The sequence below is a fragment of the Centrocercus urophasianus genome, unplaced genomic scaffold (assembly GCF_019232065.1).
Source record: "Centrocercus urophasianus isolate 14NV4802_14NV808 unplaced genomic scaffold, USGS_Curo_1.0 seq_15, whole genome shotgun sequence".
NCBI lineage: Eukaryota > Metazoa > Chordata > Aves > Galliformes > Phasianidae > Centrocercus > Centrocercus urophasianus.
The window spans coordinates 13,866,494-13,886,303 of NW_024884697.1; the positions used below are offsets into that span (position 1 = coordinate 13,866,494).

At 40.8% G+C, this 19,810-nt stretch overlaps 1 protein-coding gene across 1 annotated transcript in view; it reads left to right on the forward strand.

The window, feature by feature from the left end:
• Positions 1–18,148: 18,148 nt before the first annotated feature.
• The window catches only part of CPNE8 (copine 8), a 91,271-nt gene continuing 89,609 nt past the window's right edge, over positions 18,149–19,810 (forward strand). The window contains exon 1 of the mRNA XM_042815585.1: positions 18,149–18,347. Coding sequence (XP_042671519.1) covers positions 18,208–18,347 — 140 coding nt within the window. The 5' untranslated portion in view covers positions 18,149–18,207. The remainder of the gene's footprint in view (positions 18,348–19,810) is intronic.

Consider the following 19,810-nt stretch of genomic DNA (forward strand, 5'->3'; position numbering starts at 1 on the left):
AATAAACACATCTGTGTCTGACTGGTAAAAGGTTGCTTTTTGTGAACTGGGTCTTGCAGTGAAATTTGAAGGCCTAGATCTTCTTAGAGCATTTGCTGGCTGCAGTGAGATCAGATGCTACAGGCAGACAGAGATGAAGACGATGAGAAATGACTGAGGAAGATCAGAGTATGGGCAGTGGGTTGAAAGCTGATCTGAGGCAATTGATGTGGCAACCATCCTTCTAGCACACGGCTGTGAAACATAATTCAAGTAGCACCTGCTGCGTAAGTCTGAAGACTCAGGACGTGTCTGTACTGTGACACAGCTCCACATCAGAAAGCTCAGTGCTGCTTGGCACAGATAGCTTGACAGTGTGGGACAGATGGGGAAAACTAAGGCAGACTTTCCCCTTAAGCATGATCTTTGCAAAGATAAAAAGAAGCACCCCTCTCTACCCCTATATTTCCCTCTACAAGATAAGAAGACACTGGGCTGAGGATGTCAGCTCAGGATGTGCAGAGGCAGAGCTGATGCTGAACAATACAGGATTTTGGGTTGTTTTGATGCACATGTGTGTGTCTAGTGAGGAGAGTTTGTCTCTAATCTGCCTGACAGTGTGGATAAAGGGTGACAAACACTGGGAGAGGGGTCTGCTGCAGGAGCTCGAGCACCATTGAGAGACCTTGCAGCATAACTACATGATGGCAGCTGATGCTTGCTGGCTTTCTGTGAAATCAGTGACTAACCTAGCAATTTCACATATTTTTTAATGAAATAAGAGCAGAAAAACATACTCCTAACAGCACCGATGTGATATTCAGGCTTGTATTACAACCTGGATTTTATTCCTTTCTTGTTCTCTGGCTCCTTGTAGCATCAGTGAACACATCAGGAAATCACCAGTCTATAAACCATTCACCCTGGGCTCTGATTACACACATTTATTTCATAAAAGTAAGCAATATAGCCATTGGTTGACATTTGATTTAGGACCATCAGAGAAAAATTGTGCTTGTGTGTGTGTGCATGTGTTTATCAGGCTATTTATCCTCTCCAGGCACTGAGTTGTATGTATAATTGTGGATCTTCTACATTTCTTTTTTTGAAGTTCTGGTTGTATCTCATGTTCTTTCCCATCCTCGCAATTTCCTTCCATTCTGTTTTTGAGAGAAGGATAAAGAGTCTGACAAAAACAAAAAAACAGAGTAGGTGCTACAAGTGACATGAACTGGATCCAAGAATCTGCAACCAAATATTTCATCATCTTTATGGATTAGATTAGATTAAAAATGAAATTTCCCAAGTGTTGGTATAGGTGGATTAAATTTATTACAGATATAAATCTCCAGTGGAGAGAGAACTTCTCTGGCTGGGACTTAAAGTGACAGCAGCCAGCTTCTTTCTCCAGCTTGCGTTTGTTAGTTATAAGAACCAAAAGCTAAGTCCTTCTGAACTTCAAGGAGTTCTGTAAAGAGAAAATCTTAATTTCTGTTTCAAAACCCAATTAATTCCAGGCTTCTTCCTTATAGAACCATAAAGAGGACAGAGATAATCACACTGACCACTAAGATCATGACATTAGGGGCAGTGGTAGAGCAAAGACACATTAGAGAACATTTGGAGTCCTGTTGGATGACTACTGGGTAATGAGTTTCCAATGCAAATTTTAACAAAAAAATGAGAAGAGCAATCTCAGGCATACAGACAGGTGAAGGCAGAAATGTTTGTTTCTGTGTTGGACTGGTCCTACCTTGCTGCCACACAATCTGGTGCCAGAAATTAATGGGATTTATTGAAAAAAACCATGTTGATGCAGAGAAAAAACATAAAACTTTTGGAAGGTCTGGAAAATGTGTCTTCCAGTGAGAGCACCAAGGACCCAAAATCTGATGTCAGAAGCTGTTTAAACTAGCAAAGGTGAGCTCCAGTGTCTATTAATGAAACCAGACAAATTCTGGGGCTGACATTTTAACTGTTGGAACAGCTTGTCACGAGCTGTGGCAAATTTTCTTGTAGCAGAGATTTTTAAATGAAAAATGAATGCTTTTCTGAAAGAAATACGCTTGCTCAATAATTTTTTGAAAACTGTATTCTTAGCCTGTGTCATATCAACTGATCACAGCAATCACTCTTGGGTTTGCAGTTATGAATAACGAAAGGGGTGTTTTGTAGGTTTTTCAAAACACTAGAATTTCTGTGACAAGTCAGTGCTTTCAGAGGCCTCCGCACAGTTACTAAGATCTTAAAATGCTATTGGTATAATCAGCTGAGTTCAGATCTGTAATATATTTTGAATGCTTAATTCATTTTGAATGTTCCGTTGCTTGGAGGATTGTGAAAGGAAGGCGAGGTGAGCACATCTCTGAGGAAAGGAGACCCCCAGGGTTTTTTTTGCTGGGAGCACACGTATGTAAGGGTGATGATGGGAAAGTGCTCAAACTATACATGCCACTGACCTTGTACGAACTGCTGCAAACCCAAGGGTTGGTTGTTGCATGAAGGAGCTCCTTCTGAAATGGAAAAATGCTGTGAAATTCAACCTTCTCCCTTACATCACTGTGCTTGGTGACAGAGCAAGGCCCATGGAGCTCTGCAGAGCAGTGTTCTAAGGTGCTATCAAACTCACACCCGGATGCAGCAGAAAGGCTGTTCAGTATTTCACCCCCCATTCTTTTACTCCTTGGTGTCTCCTTGGTTCCTGGCTGAGCTTTTCATCTTCAGGAGTGATTAGACAACAATGTCCAACCATGAGATGTTTCTTTCATGGGATACCTGTGATCTACAAATAACCAACAACAAAACTGTCATGAGAAATATGCTGCCAATAGCTAGCTGCCTTCTCCAGATGCCTATCTTCATCCCTACGTGATCACTGGGATCTGCTCAGTCTTGCCATGGTTTCCTGCTCTACATTTATCTGAGACAGTTCTCTACTCTTCGAATTGGTATGGATCATTTCTTTCACTACTTGATTATGCATACTGGAGAATAATTCTGAGAAAAATGGGATAAAAAGCATGATAATTGCTGTCTCTATATAATACTTATGTGCACACATATAAAGCTTTCCACAATAATTTTTAAGATACATGCAATAACCCCCTATTTTTTTCAATAGGAAAAGTCTGAAAGGATAACTGTTAGGAGCCACTGCCAAGTTGGTAAAGACAAAAGAGCACTTCCTTGTGACTGAAATGTTTTTAGATCAAGCAGCTGGAGGTACTGCACTTTATGGTAGAGAAGAAACAATTATTTTTTTTTTGTAATACATAAAAGAGCATAATATCATGCACGAACTACATGGCACTTTATTATTTCTCAATCTGTTTCATGTGATGATAAAGGGTTAGAGGGTAGAAAGGGAGAAGGCGTTTGAGAAACTCCAACTCACAATGTGTACAATTATCGTGGAGATGAAAAGCCATGAAAGTAAAACCGGGGCTTACAGGGAGATGCTGGGGTCTGTTGGCCAATCTGAATGAGCTCCTTTTGTTTTTCAGCATCTAGAGGGAACTTCAAACCATGAAACAACAATTTGAAGAGGACAGAAATGTCTTCAAGAGATCCATCATAGATGGATGAACCTTCTTTTGTGTACACTTACCAGACAACCATATTTTTTATGTATTATAAGTGCTTCTGAATTTCCTTCACAGTGAATCACCTGCAGCTACACATTTGAGCCTTGTTTTGAAAAAGCAGCTATTTATATACTCGTAAAATACACTTGCACATTAAATGTTCGTGTTAAGCTGGTCATAAAAATAGAATAACAGGAAGTTTTACACAGAATTTAAAAGGGAATTATGAAGCACATTATACAAATTTTTTGCCTGCTTTCCGAACTTGAAATTGTCTGAAGGTTTGAATTAAATATTTTGAGTCACCCAGAGAATTTCAGTGACTTCTTTGCAAGTGATGTTTGTGACATAGGTTCTCCTGTATCAGCATTTTGGTTGGGATGAGTTTTTGAATTGAACGTCCTGCTGGTCCCCAGTTACTACACTTGGGTCTGGCAGCATATGAAAGGAATTTCTTTCACATGAAACTCAACAGAGCAGGTGCTCTAGGATAGCACACAGTGCATGGCAGCCATTGCAGAGCATTTGGGCTATATGGAAATAAATCTGCCATGAAGTGTATGGGGTAGATATTGACTTTTCAGCCCCAAGCCTTAACTCTTCAATTTGCTGCCGTTGTGTTGTACTGATTTCAAAGGTAAACATCAGCTTCCAGGCTAAATTGCTCTCAGCAGCTCATAAAGCTTGAAAAATTCGGTCTGCAGTTTTCCCTACAAATTAATAAAAATGGTGAGAAGAGTTGGGAAGAAATCAGAAGAAAATATTTACAGGGAAGTTTGTCTTCTTGATTTTGTCTGAGCTTCTCCTCACCCATTAGGAAGGACTAGCAAAATGCATTGCCTTTTTCCCCTCTGAAAACTCATTTCTGAAATCTGAACAACTTTCAGCCTCGTTATGGGAGAGGTGAGGTGAACTCAGAGCTTCCAATAGAGTATTACATACTCCTGCTTCAAATAGTGCTTCTCCTTCTTCTTTATTAATTTAGCCTGCTAATTCTAATTTCTCTGGGATAGCAAATCAACTTTTATGATTCCTAATGTTACATCTATAATACCATTACAGCACTTTGTTTTGAGGGGCAGAGGTCAAATCAGCAAGTAGTGAGACACTGCTTTGTGAAGGATATCCTTTTAAACATTACTTATTTTTTGCTTTAATGATGCTCACAGGTCTGTAAAATATACAGTACCTTATGTATTACTGGTACTGGTACTGGTGACATAGTTTAATTAACATACTTGAAATGCTCTTTAGCAGCCCTTTGTTTTACTGTGTTCAGCCTCCAAGTAGAGCAGTTTATCTCTCACTTTTGCCTACTCTGCTGTTCCTTCCTTTGCTGCTTTAGATCGCGCCCTTTAGTTATACATCCCATAAGGCAAGACACTGTTGTTTATCTGGCTCTGTGTTCTTAATAGAGCCATCATTAAGCACTGTAAGTATATCTCCTGCTGAACTTTAAAAAGCAATAATTATCTTATTAGAAGTAGATCTCAAAATCCACCCCTTCAAGCATAAATGCTTTCTCCATGCTTTCTTCTTTTTTCATCTCTAGAAAATGCTAATTTAGAGATAGTAAGAAATTGATCTTCCATGTAGTTGTTATTATCACTGACATAATTACAATGAATTTTATGTTTAGTTCCTACACAACAAATGCTTGTATGTGTTTAACAAGTCAAACCTATTACAGTTTCTTTTCTTAATGCTATTTGTTTTGCACCACTTGGGACTAGAAACTGCTATAGGCTTATTGGTAAGTGCTATATTTTCTGTGGTCTTGCTGAACACAGGAAATAAAGGTACAGAGAGTGAGATTCTTCCTGCTCAAAAGATGTCACTGCTAGCATTTGCTGGGTCTCACTGGTCATGGTAGCCCCAGGCACACAGCTGCTCTGTAGAGCAACCCAGATGGGATATTTCCACCCCTTGGGTATTGCTGCTTCCCAATGGCAGCTGTGAGGATCATCGGGCACCAGGCTGCGGTTGGACTGCCAATCCAAACTGTTCTTCCTCAGATGGATCCCTGATGAGTGCAGGTGGAGGGCTACATCCTGAGGTGGAGCTCTGCTCCCAGGATCTCCTCTCTGGAAGTTCCTGGGCAAACCAGATTTGCAAAGCATTTAAGTGGCCCATCGTCTCCTACATAATGTCTTTCATTATGAAAGGTGTAGAAAAACAATGAATATCATAACAGTGAAACAGCAATGATAAGGACAGAACAGCTTATGCTACTCATAACAGTATCCTCCACAGACAGAGAGGGAAATGAATGCAAGAAGCAGACAAAGTGTGGGCGAGGCTGTCCAGGAGGCAGGACAGGGGGCTGCAGTTTCCCCATTAGCTTTGTGAGATGGTGGTTGCAGAGCTGCAGTGTGATGGCTTTCCCTCTCTTCCCCATCCAGCCATGGCTCTGCTTCCAGTCCTGCCAGGTTTTGGGAGCCAAACATGTAACAACATGTAATCCATTACACTAGTAGAGTGATATCTGTCTCCTGAAGTTTCCTTTGAAAATAAATTGTTAAGTAAAAGTGATCTGAAGAAGAGAAGAGCAAGGCAAATCATTTAAATGCTACTTTTGGGAGGTCCTCACATCCTGGATGTATGACAGCAATGCCTGTCTGCCTAGTTTGGTTCAGCTAGAGGCTTCCTAAGACAGGGAGGGATCTGCTGAGTGAAGATTAAAGGTCATCCATAATTTTCTGTGGCCTAAGTGGCTCCTTAATCTCACTCTGACATCTAGCCAAAAATAAGCAAGTGACAAGTCTTACTGATACAGCACAACATGGTTGCTCCTTCCCCGTTGCTTTAGTCCTGCAGTGAATGCAACACATGGGAAAACTCTAAAGCTTTAGGCATTTCCTTGAAGCTGCAGGAAAACCATCTATCTGGAAGTGTTTCTTGCAGAGCTAATAATTCACATGAGAAAAATCCTGCAATCTGAAACAATATTTAAGGGTAAACTCATGCTGTTTGTTGTTATATACATACATAAGGACACTACCTGTCTTACTGCTTGGATAAGCCTGAACCTGTTCAAAGCAGAATGGCCATCCTTGGGAGCAGCAGGATTTTGTGCCCACTCTGAATCCCTCTGGGACAACAGGAGCTGACAAATACGATAGACAACACATTACGAATTAACAGATATAAAATTCCTAAGTATTTTGTGATATTTAGAGAATTTCTGTTAAAATCAGCTAAGGCACTGGGAAATGAAAAGCCTGGGCAACTTCCACATTTCAGTAAATTGCTTGAGAGAGAGATTTGACAGAAACCCAAGGAGAGGGATTGAAGCTTTCACTAAGGCAGTAATTGAGGAATCTCCTCTCAGTGGCAATGACTTTATCGCATCCCCACGCGCCGCTGAGCCTTTCCTAAGAGCTGAGACACTTCAGGGAATTCTCTGTGAAATAATCCAGAGAGACACCAGAGCAGCCCACTGCTGATGGAGCTGCTGTGCCAGCTGGTGGCAGGGAGGAGCAACCCGCACACAACACAGCTGGCAGAGCACAGCTGGCAGAGAAGCGACCAGATGCACAAAGTGCAGGGCATGAGGTGCTTTATGGCTTCTCCCAAAACAGAGAGATGATGCTGCAAAGTCCTTTCTGGCAGGTGACGATGCAAGCTAACAGGACACCAGCTACACTGTCTCTGAGGATATCAGCTCCAGCACTGGGTTAAAAGGGGGGGGGGGGGTTGGAACTAGATTGGAACTAAAGGTCCCTTCCACTCTAACCGTTCTATGATTCTGTGGTTTTATGATTTTATGATTCTATGATTATACAGTGAGATGTGGGCATGACTAAGGGAGGAGGGCTGTGGCTGGTGTGCAGCAAGTGTATTGCTTGCTGCAAATTATTTTCCTCTCAGTCCTTTATAACTTTCTATTATTAAAACTAATGTGTGCAAAATACTGTTTACCGAGGGGGAATATTTTCCCATCTTAAGTGCTTGGGACTGCACTCACCTTCCCCTACTCTATCACACTATGCATTGTTTTCAGCTGCAGTCTCTACTTCCACACCTGAAATTCTGCTCTGCAAAACAGCTCTGCATATTACATGTGTAATCTGTATCTTTGAGTCCTAGAGGAACGTGTTTCCATTCAGTTACATTACATCGTTACTCTAGAGAACCTGTTTTACAATAAAATCCTAATCACTTGATAGAACAATCACTTGATAGAATTACTTGTTTTCCTTACTAATGGTCTCCATTATGTTGTATCTGTGAAGTTTCCCAGTAAATGAGAAACACATTGAACAGAACTGATCCCAAACCACGCCATCATAAAGCTCTCTAGCATTATTTTCTGAGTTAAAATCTTCTTAGCACATGCTGCATTCATTTTCTGTAGCGCTACTTTTTAATCAACATATCATTTGATGAGCGATTATATCAATCTCCTTAGTAAAACCTAGATAAATAACTTTGCACTGTCCCTGTTCACTGATTTTATCAACTAAAATAATTATCTGGTGTTATTTGTTTTCTGTGTGCTCTTTGTTGCCCGTATATGCCTCTGCATTTATCTCTAAAATTCACGTTGAACCTTAGCCTAATTTAATCCCTTTGAGGCAGGAACGATTTCAGTGCTAAGACAGAGCAAAGCACAGAGGGAATTCAGAGAATTACTAATAATAACTGTATGCTGCTTTCTTCAGCTCTCTTCTGTGATCTAGTTGTTTCACACGACTTTAGTCAGGACAGATTTTTATGTACCAAATCCAGAAAAGTCTTTGACACCTAAAACTTACCTCCTGAAGTGCCTACGTGGTAGGATTCTGTCCCTAAAAAGAGTTTTAAAGCCTGCACTAGAAGTCCACACTTCTTAAATGGAGCACACAGACACTAAGAAAAGATGGCTATTTAGAATCAGCTTATAAGACATACTCAAATCCACATCTCACATGTCACACGGCTGTGTTGTGACATCCATCTGCTTTCAGAAAGGCAAGCAGTGGCTGCGTGCTGAGAGCAGGAGGCCAGACTGGATGAAATAGAGGTTACTTCCAACCTAAAAGGCCCCATAATTTTGTGATAAAACCAGCAGGTTGCCATTCTTCAGATAATAGGAAATAGTGATTTCCCTGCTATGTTAGCTGCCATGCTGAAATGGCCTCACGATGTAAAGCTATGTTCCAGATTTTTGTCAGATTTAAATTTGGACACACTTCTACAGCAGTAAGTAAAAAAAGTTCTGAGTTCTGGAGGTCAGACGAAGGTTTAGATAATAATGAAGAATAATGAACTGGCATAATTTAGATTCTCTAGTAGGAAGGTTAGCACGGCAACATGTTAGAATCATATAGAATCATACAGAATACTTAGGTAAAATGTTTTTTTCTTCTTAATTTTAAAAGAGGTGGTAAGTTCTGAAACATGACTCCTAGCTTTTCCTTGCCATACTGAGTTCCTGTGGTGAGAGAGGCTTAGTGGGCAACGCTAACCCAAGGCAAAGTCTTGTAGACTTGTAGAAGGTAAATTTGAGGTTACTGACATCACTGTATCCTTCAAGTACTTTAACAGAAAGCTTATAAACAGGTGGGAGATCAACTTTTTTCATAGTCTGATAGTGATAGGACAAAGGGGAATGGTTTTAAGCTAGGAGAGGAGGAGTTCAGTTTGGACGTCAGGGGGACATTTTCTCGGAGGGTGAGGCACTGGTATAGCTGCCCAGGGAAGCTGTGGGTGCCCCACTGTGGAGCTGTAGAGGCTGGGCTGGATGAGGCCCTGGGCAGCCTGAGCTGGGGGATGGCCATGAGCCTACGGCAGGGATTAGGACTGAGTGGGCTTTAAGGCCCCTTCCAACCCAATCCGTTCTGTGACGCTGTGACTCAATGACCAATACGTCTTCAGAAATTATGTGCAAAGAATTTACTCGTGTCAGGAACTCAAGCTTGTTCTTTATAAAGGTTAATACTGAAGCACAAATAATATTGTTCGAAAGGGATTTAAAAATAAAAATGCTTTAGAGATATAAACTTTTAAAATGTCTTGACCTTTTGAAGAGTTGTTTACATTTCTTAGGAAATATATAAATGAGAGTAAAAGTACAGTTTGTAATTAGTGTTCTAAATGTGCTATTTAATTACGCATCTATGCTAACTATTATAATGAAAATCTACAGGAAAAATGTAAAGCACTAAGCACCTGAAGTTAATATTCAAAGTAAAATATTAATTTGTACTAAAGCATCTGTTAAATTTATGAAGGTTAATTAATTCATTGTTCACTTCTGTTCTGCTGAGTTCCTATAAGGATGAACTTGACTTACAAGGTTTAATTTACTGCAATGATTTATACTTCCAATACTTTTAAGAATGAATCTTTTTCTAATTTTCCTCTTAGTCATACAAAGTAACATTCATTTTCATTTTTAGAACTTTAGAATTCACAAACTTCATTTTCAATGTTTGTAGTTAATTTCTGATACATAAATCTAATACGTAAATATGAAACAAGTGACCACCATTCAAATAAATTATATATAATTTTATTTTATGGAGTTTTGAGCTTAGCTCTGAGCAAAGTTAATAATGCAATCCATGTGAACATTTTAAATTTGGCCAGTTATTTTTGCTTTGCATTTTTTTTACAAAGAAGGAAAGTGTTCATGATGTTACTGCCTCAGCTTTGATAAATGCTGGTTATCCTGGCAGCTGGACAATACCTTTTTGCAGAATAACTTCACACAACTGTAACTAAGGTTACCTAAACCGTGTCCCTCTCTACTCTGCCCTTGTGAGGCCCCATCTGGAGCACTGTGTCCAGGTCTGGGGCCCCCAGTAGGCAGGCTGAGGGAGATGGGCTTTTTCAGCCTGGAGAAAAGAAGGCTGTGAGGAGACCTCACTGCAGCTTTTGAGTTTTTTTACCTCTTTAGGCAAAAGGAACCTACAAACAGGGGGGAAGTCAACTCTGAAAGCGTAGATAATGGCAGGACAAGGGGAAATGGCTTTAAGTCGAGGGAAAGAAGATTCAGGTTGGATATTAGGGGGAAGTTCCTTACCAGGAGAGTGGTGAGGTGCTGGAACAGGCTGCCCAGGGAGGTTGTGGATGCCCCGTCCCTGGAGGTGTTCAAGGCCAGGTTGGATGGGGCCCTGGGCAGCCTGGTCTAGTATGAAATGGGGAGGTTGGCAGCCCTGTATGTGGCAGGGGGGTTGGAGATTCATGATCCTTGAGGTCCCTTCCAATCCAAGCCATTCTACGATTCTACGAATCCTTGCTACTATGAATCTGGAATGTGTTCTGCTGTTATCTGGTCACTGCCCCCATACGAACAAGTTATTTAAAGATCAGTGTTTATTCTGCATTTAGATAAATAATGTGTATGATGTCACTTCAGGAAGAAGCATATTTTTACCGGAAGGCAGTCTCTATGAAAAGAAGAGAAACAAAAGGTTCTCATTTATTGCATATACAGAATTAGAAGACACCAGCACAATTCAGACTATGGCACTGTTTAAGGTTTCATATTCTGTTAAGTAATAGAATCTAATTTCCCTCCCTTTTGAAAAACATTGTGCAAATTTAAGTGATATTTTGAAGTAGAAAACAAGCAATGTATCAGGGCTTATTTGAATAATTTGTGAATAAGTACTTTGAGATAATAGAAAGCAACACGAGGAAGCAAATATCAAATTAGTACTCTTCATACAGGCAACGAAATAATAGAAGAAATCACTCAAACTCAGAAGATTTTAAATGTGGGCTTATACTTTACTTTAGTCAGGAAGATTGCTACTGCCTAGCATCACAGTCATGAATTTTAAGTGTATGGTTAAATGCATTCCAACATTAATGCCATAGTTGTTCTGGAAGATAGTCAAACTCATTACACTATTTGAGCTACAAATTTTCAGCTTCATTAAAACCCTAATTGCTTGAACATTGCCATGAAATGAGGAAACTCTGATGGACAGTGTTTTCAAAAGTCAGTCTACATACTGTCAACTGCTTGTTTTAGGTATTTTAATGTCATGGAAAATAACATAATTCATGGAAGATGGAGTAAATGGCAATGGAGAATAGGTAACATTGTAAAAAATGCCATTTTGCCCATCTTAGATGCTTTTTGGTTTCCATGAAAGAAAGAGAAATAAGTCTTTGAAGTTCTCACTTATTTCCTCTCCAGATATTTCAGTGAGTTGCTGAAAGAAATTACTGTAAGTCACACTGTCTTTTTGACCATTCGTTAATACTGCAAAATCTTTCCTAATGCAGTTTCTTCCCTCCCCAGGCTCCAGATGATAGCATCCCATAGCGTGGGAGAGGTGTGAGCTTTCTGGTTCCATGTCTAACAGTGGACTATCAAATGTGACAAAGAACCTGAAGAAGCTGTGAAGTTTTCCTCTAAGAAAGTAGTAGGTAATGTTCTATTTAAGCAAAAATTGCATATGTTGTTTTTTTGGCCCCCACAGACAAAAAAAAAAGTTTTGTCTTGGGAAGAAGAGAATCGAGAAGGGAATGAGGTAATAAATATAAAATTGCAATAAAGCTTTCAAGGTGAATTTGTGACAGACCTTTATCATAAGCCCAACTGCATGAAAAATAGGAGGGGCTTGGCAACATGTTTAAATTCCATTTACCCTTGAAAAACTACACACAAAAGGCACCTCTGCTTTTTTTTTTTTTTTTCTTTTCCCAAAATGATGAATCAATAAACATTGCATGAGTAGGATGGCAGGCATATTAAAAATTTCACTGTGTTGGTTTACAAGAAGAAATTCATGAAAGAAAGTGTTAAAAAGCAATTGTCATACAAGTTTGGTTTTTCTTCTTGCTCTCTATGTCGAATATACACTGCTATCCTGACAGATCTTTGTTGGAAGCAGAAATGATGTGTGAACTGATATATAACCCAGATTATATGTTTGTGTGTATTGATAAGCAGTGGATACAACTTAACAGGATTAGTTTATCACCCCCACTGTGCATACATTTGTCTGAATATTTGCAAGAAGGTAATAGACCAGCAGCCAGTGCTCCCTGATGAAATCAGTGGTGGAGTCTATACTCAGAGACACAGTTTGCTCCAGTTTTGGCAGAGATATTGTTTTCTTCAGTGTGAGCTGAAGTCTCATCTAGGGTATTAGGAAATACGTGAAGTTCTGTGCACAATTAATAAAAGGCACAACCAGACTGATGTTCAAATGTAGCAGTTTGGATATTGCTGTTTCTGGGTTAGGAATTACTACAGTGATTTTTTGAAATCATTATTATTTATTTTTTCTAAAAATGACGGCATTTGTATTTAGTTTCAGTGAATAAAATAACTGGAGAACATACTGGTTAGCTGTAGAGGCTAAGTGTGCTAATTTCTTCTGAATAAGTTAATTCTCAGAGCAAGTGTTATATACAAAGGCTTTGCCTCCAAAGTTGTGTTTCCTAATGGTGGCAGTGATTTTATGAATACCGTGGGAGCAATCTTGGGGAAAAATGTGAGTACAGATTAGGCAGAGAAAGAAATTATATAGTATATTATTACTAAAAGATCTGTAGTGCTCACATATGTTCTGCAAATCCTGCTGGTATTTCTTTGAAATATGGAAAGTCTGGAAGTGAGCGGTCATGGCAGGGAAGGATGGAAAAAAAGAATTCCAGTCTTTCCAGGGTAGTTTTATTCTTTATTCTGAGAATAAAGGAAGTGATCATAGAGGAAGAAGAAGATTTACTCTTTTGGAGTCAAGATACTTCTAGTGCTCAGCTGATCTTGTGATAAATACACTGAGGTTTCCTTTTGGCACATTTTGCCTGATTTGAAGGGAAGCCTTTGACTGTTGTTTAGACCTCACAAGACAAACTGCGTGCAGACAATCCTTTTGTCACTACTCTTGCTGTCACACTAAATAACACTTGCTTTAGGAGTACCTTAAATTTTCTGCTGCCATAAGATAGTGATGAGTTGTATTTCCAGAAAAACGGCTTTAAACACATCCTTACATGTTTCTGGCAACTTGTCCATGAACAAAATTAGTTCAGCCCATGGCTAATTTAATGGTATATCAATATATTTTTTGATTCAAAAAGACTTAATCAGTATAATTACTTATCCTTCATGTTGAAATCTAAACAATAACCTGACCTCATTGGCTACTAAAAACTAGTAAAAAAAAAACTCCAAAGCACATTATTAGAACTTGAGGTGCACAGTTCATTCTGAGATGAGGTCCAGAAAATGTGCTTTCTAGATCTGAAATTCACATAGAGTGAGAAGACTACACAGTACCTAGTGAAAGACATGAAATGGATTACACAACTACTCCTAGACAACTTTGAGACTGCTTTGGAGGCCTTTGCCTTTTGAAGAGCTTTTCAACGGACTGAAAACTGTGACAGGATTTCATATTACTGCTAGCATATAACCTAGCATGACTGTGCTAATACTATGGAAGAGTGCTTTCCTCAGGATGTGGAAGGAAGGAGCTTTAGATTGGACATCAGGATGAATTTATTCACACAGAGGATGGTCAAGCACTGGAATGAACTGCCCAAGGAGATGGTGGACTTCCCATCCCTGCAGGTATTTAAGAGATGTGGATGAGGTGCTTAGGGACCTGTTTTACTGGTGGACCTGAAGTATTACATGTATGATTGGACTTGATGATCTTAAGGTCCTTTCCAAACTAAATGATTCTATGGTTCTGTGATTCTATGATTAACAGTTTTGCTGCTGCTGATGACCTGTCTCTTCTGGCCTTCATCAAGCTAGAAACAAGCTTGAAATAGTCCAAGGAATCTATGATGAAGTGCTCATTTCACCTGCAGTCAGCAGGGATGTATTTCAAAGGCTTTGATACATAGGCCTAGATACTTTTTTTTACTAATGAATGTGTTCTCTTTGACATCCGTGAAAGTGCAAACATGTGCCCTTAAAGAACTAGTATTTAAAGTGAAATTCTTGAAGAAGTGGAGATTTCTTCCTTACGCCAACCCCTTAAGTCAGACACCTCCTTTAGATCTTAGTGTTACATAAACAGAGCTTCATCAGTATTTGTGTATTTCAAAAGCAGACTACAAAATTATGCAATTATAGAAAGCTAATTCATGCTAGAAGAATGATCAGCACATTGCATTATGGGTGGTTTTTAAAGCCTGTAATCTGGATTAAGCCATGGTGCTTTCTGACAGTTCCATGCTAAACGTCTTGTCTTTGCTCAATGGACTAAAATATCCAATGTCAGCAAAGAAACAAAAGAAAGCTAAGCATAGGAATCAAAGCCTGGAAAGAAAGATGTAGAAGTCCTCAAACTGAATTTTATATTAGGACATTGGCATTGTTTCAGTGCTATGTTCAGCTATCAGAAAGGACCAAGCTACACCTAAGTAAGTTCACTCCCTTATTTCACTTCTTAAAAGAAAGACTTTGATGGCAGCAAGGATAAAAAAAATGGTGTTTATAGGATGTTCATCAAAAGAATTACTCAACAAATACTTGAAGAAGAACCAGGGAATACATATAGTCATCACAAACTTGGACTTAGTGTTTGCTTGTCGTGCAAGTGGTATGTTAGAATGGCAGTTGTTTTGCTCCAGTAATGCTGAAGCTCATTTCTAAGCTCTTCCTCATATTCTTTCACATCTGCAGAAGAAAAAATACCATTCTGAGTCGACAAAATAGCTTATATAGATTTTGTGTGTGTTTTTGTTTTTAGGGCTCTGAATATTAAGTGATAAAACTTTTATTGAGATGTCAAATTAAGAATTGCCAAGGCAGAATAATGAGGAAGTAGAGGAGAGTAATCAGCATTTGCATCTTGTGGCATTTGGGTTCAGTTACAGTGCTGAAACCTGGAAACAGTAATGCTCTAAAGCAATAATTCATTGTTACACATTAGAGTTATTTTGGAATCTGTAGCTTGTTCATCCTTTAATTACCTCAAGTAAGTCCCTCATTCCTAAAATTAGGTTGCATGTAGTGAAACAAGATATGTAGCTGTCTGATAATAAGCAATGGCTGACAATAGTAAATTAATGATTACAAAAGAGGAAAATGTCCAGCTTTCCAATCCAAAATATTCAGAATCAATAACCTTACTAAAATGTCAGCATAGCATATACAACAAACAGCCCTGATGTTTCTTTTGCACTGTAATCTGGTAGCTATTTTGTACGCAAATTCCAGATAGAGTATACAGTCCTAACCTGTAGACATAGTCACCAGACCTCACTGGCATTTAAGAATGGCATTTAAGAATGAGCAAAAACATGGTACCTCTCTGGAATTAAAATAATGTATATTTAGAGTACCAGTGCATATCTTTCAACTGTCTTTTGCTTAGCTTTTAGTTCCAAACTTTCCCATAGAAATCACTTTCTTGATAACTATGTTCTTCCTTGAAGCAGAAACATTAGAAAGAAAAATATCTCTGCCTTGGTAAATGTGATGAAAGAACAAGAATATATCCCTAGCAATACTGATGACATGAATTGCCTTACCTCCCCCATTATTTTCATTGAATGCCATATTTATGGAATCAACCATTTCCATTTTTGTAAGCAAATTAGGAGATTAAAATCAGGTAACATAAAAATATAACATCACCAAAGAAAGCCTTCATTCTAACCTCATATCCTGTCTTCAGCAGTGATCTACAGTGGCTTAGTAGGGAAGAATATAAGGTCACGTTACACTTACATGATATACATTTCAGTTATCCGTGCCAACAGTTATACAATATATAGCAATGTACTATATCTATATTATATCTATTCATGTTTTTAAAGTTATTCATCCCTTGCCCTGTGAGCTCCTCTGCTGAAGTTGAGATTTTTATAGTCGATTATGAAAGAGTGACAAACAGTATTATAAAGCTGAAAAGGAGTTTAAAGGTCTTTTAGGAATTCTTAGTCCCCCAGCACCCTGTCCCTACTTGGCATTAGTCTCTCGGAGTATCAGTAATCCTTCACCCATCCCTTCTCACCACTGTACTGAACAAGATAAGAGTGAACTAAATTTGCTTTGTTTATTGGCAGTTTTGGCTTTTGGCTTGCTGGCACGGCTGACTGCAGACACACCTAGCATACTTGAGAAAGCATGTGGCTTCTTTTTTGCACTGAATACCTCAAGCAGGCTGATTTAAGAGGAAATACCATGGTGATACCCAAGGAGCAATGCTCTGCATTCAACAAATGGACAAGAGAAGGAAGAGGAATTCAGCTCACACATTCCTGAAAGCAAAAAAGCAGAAGATTGAGCAGGGTGTGAAGTTGGAATTTTTTGAATAGAGATATCTGTGGTACCTTCCTTGGGTTTCTGCCACCAGATATGTCCTGTGAACAGGACCACCTTACTTCTTTCTGTGCATGCTCTTCTGTCTGTTGGCTGGGAGACGAGAAGGTGGCTAATGTCAGGTTTTCCTTTAATTGTTTTTTGATGTACTCACAGCTCCACTGCCCTTCTCTGGCCTCAATGTCTTTCTTTTAGTGAGAGGCTAATAACTGAACACAGCAGATGAGGTGTGGCCTCACTGGAGCCAAGTACAGGGGGAAAGCAATGTTTGTGGCTTCAGAGAACCCACAAGTGAACAAAGAAAACTGCCTTGTTTCTATACATAGAGCCATGAACAGCCAAGGTAGATAACATTTGTAAAGGTTTGGGCTGATATTCTGTGATCTTTGACTTTCCCTACACATCGTGTAGCTGCAGAAGTTGTAGTTATGTAGTTGTGTTGTGTAAATATGATGTATCATCTAATCACAACTCATGCAGTTCTGTTGTGTAAATACAGGCGACTGCAACACAGAGGTTCCCTTGTCTGTGCCTTACTCTCCCATCCAAGGTGGGGATTGTACTCCTTTCTTCCCACAGAAGTGCCATGAGATATGAGTGTTTGGAGCCACTTATGTACCATGGAATTGAAAGCAAATGAAACATAAAATGATGCGAGACAGAAGGTAATCAAACTTTTACAATTACTGTGAATTATTTTAAACAGATTCAGTATGGCGGAATTAATGTTTTTTAACGAAAGACAGAGGCACGAGAACACGACATTCACATTTTAGTGTAAATAAAGACCAAGGCAGAAGCACATCTTTTCACTCCAGAGCCTCATAACTGTTTTTTCGGCAGAAACCCGGCACTTTCCCACCTGCCTGAGGGCGGCGCGGGGCGCTGAGGGGCAGCGCCGGACGGAAAGGCGCCCCCTGGCGGCGCGGAGCGCTGTGAGGGAGCGGGAGCTCCTCGTAGGAGAGAGCTTCGCCTTTCCTTTTAAGTTGGTTTGTCCGCCTGAGCCACGAATTCGGGCCGGCAGCGGGCTAAGGCGAGCGGAGGAGCCGGCTGGGCACGGAGCGGTCTCCCGTGCGGAGCCGTTGTGGCGCTTGCGGCGCGGAGATCCTCTCCCTGGCGGACCGGGAGGGTTGGCGGCCAGCGGCCGCGGGACCGGACGGGACGGGCCCGTCGGCGCACGGCAGAGAACGGCGGGTGGGCGGCAAGCAGCCGGACTCCGCTCCCTTCAGGCGGCTCCCGCTCGTGGTGACGTCAGCGCCCCGCTCCTCAGTCGGCGGTGCGAGGCGGTGCGGAGCGGAGCACCCGGGACTCCGCGCGCGGTCAGCGGCCGTCGCGCCGCAGAAGGGCCGCCCGGCGCCGCCTCCTCCTTTCCGTCCCTCCTTCTTCGGCGCCGGCCGCCCTCCGCGCTGCCTCATGTTCGGGCTGGAGAAGCCGCCGGGGCAGCAGAAAGTGGGCAGGAGCGGTGGGTTCCCGAACATGGCGTCCGTGGGGGATTTTAACGTGCTCAGCTCTAGCATCCCGGCCACCAAGGTGGAGCTTTCCGTGTCCTGCAGGTGAGGCGGCGGCGCGGAGCTTGCGGCGGTTTCCCTCCCGCGGAGGCGCGCTGTGGGTCCGCGCCTCGGGCAGCCCCGGAGCCGCGCTGCTCGGCCGGGCACGGAGCGGCGGCTGTAGGCAGCGCCCGGCAGTGGCGTTCTCAGCTGGCGTTTAACTTCTGGAGCTGTCCCAAGTGCCGCAGAGGGGAAGGAAAAAAACTCCCATCCGGAGTAATCCTTTAGTATATTTGTAAGGCTCTCTTGCAAAACTCTTAGGAAACCTGGCGCGGAGCCTCGCCACGTTTTGCCCGACCGCTGCTGCTAAAAATGCCCACCCGTAACACGGGACGCAGTGTGTGCAGTTCTCCTCCACGTTTATTTGGCCCCGGTTTGTTTACCGGGATTTCAGAAATAGCGCTTTCTCTCTCTATGAAACACAGAGACGTTTCCATTAGCGGTCTGGAATTATTATTTTTGTGATCTTTTTATGTTTGTTTTCTCTTTCGTTTTGCCATCTCTCTAAATATGCCCCAGCAGTCGAAGAGCGGTGGTTCCTCTCGCCAGCAGAACTGGCAGCTTCTGGCAGATAACTTGGAACTGTCGTTATTTCCTGATGGGAAATGAGACAAAGTTTGTGCTGCTCTGCTTCATTTTCTGCTGTGGTTGCCTGGAATTACCTCTGTTAGCACTGCTGCTGTGAGGGCAGACGTTCAGGGCTCGGAACTTCAGTCAGACCACTCCCTCTCTTCCCTTTGTGTATTTACTAAGGGATTTTTGTTTGTTCGTTTGTTTTTGGTAAACATACTAAATATATTCCCTTAATAAGCATGTTTTAGCATTTTATCATTAAAAAAAAAAAGAGAGAACGTCACAAATATAGTAAGGTTGAATTTGGAATACTGGAGCTGTCAGTGGCTGAGGTGTGAAGGTGCTGAGTTCAGTCCATCTCCACAGAGTTTACCTGCAGCAAGCACAGAACCCATGTTTGCACAGAAGGGATGCTGTTAGGTGTTAAAGCAAACAGGACCCCTAGCATTACTTTAGGTTCTTCAGATAACCTATCAAAATTACAGATGTCAGAATTCTTAATGCTGATTTTGACCCAGTTCATTTATAAAGGCATGGGTTTTTTTTTCTTATTCCAAGGGCTAGTTGTAGCAGCCTGCAGCATCTTCTTCAAGCCTGAGTTTCATAGTTATTTGAAAATGCATCCAGTGCTTAATAACTGCAGGTGTATGACATAGGTGATCTTAGCTGACATTAATTATAACTAACCTTAGGATGTTGTTTACATGTTAATTTCTTTGTATGTATCTTTGACATACTTTCAAAAGCCACATCTGTTTTGCTTAAACAAGGGAAAGAAAAACTTTTAAAAACGTTTTCTAATCCTGATAACTCTTGATGTCAAGTGTAGGATAAGAATTTCCAGGGTGATTCCTTCTTGATGTGCTGCAGTGACAGCTTTTGATTGCAAAATCATG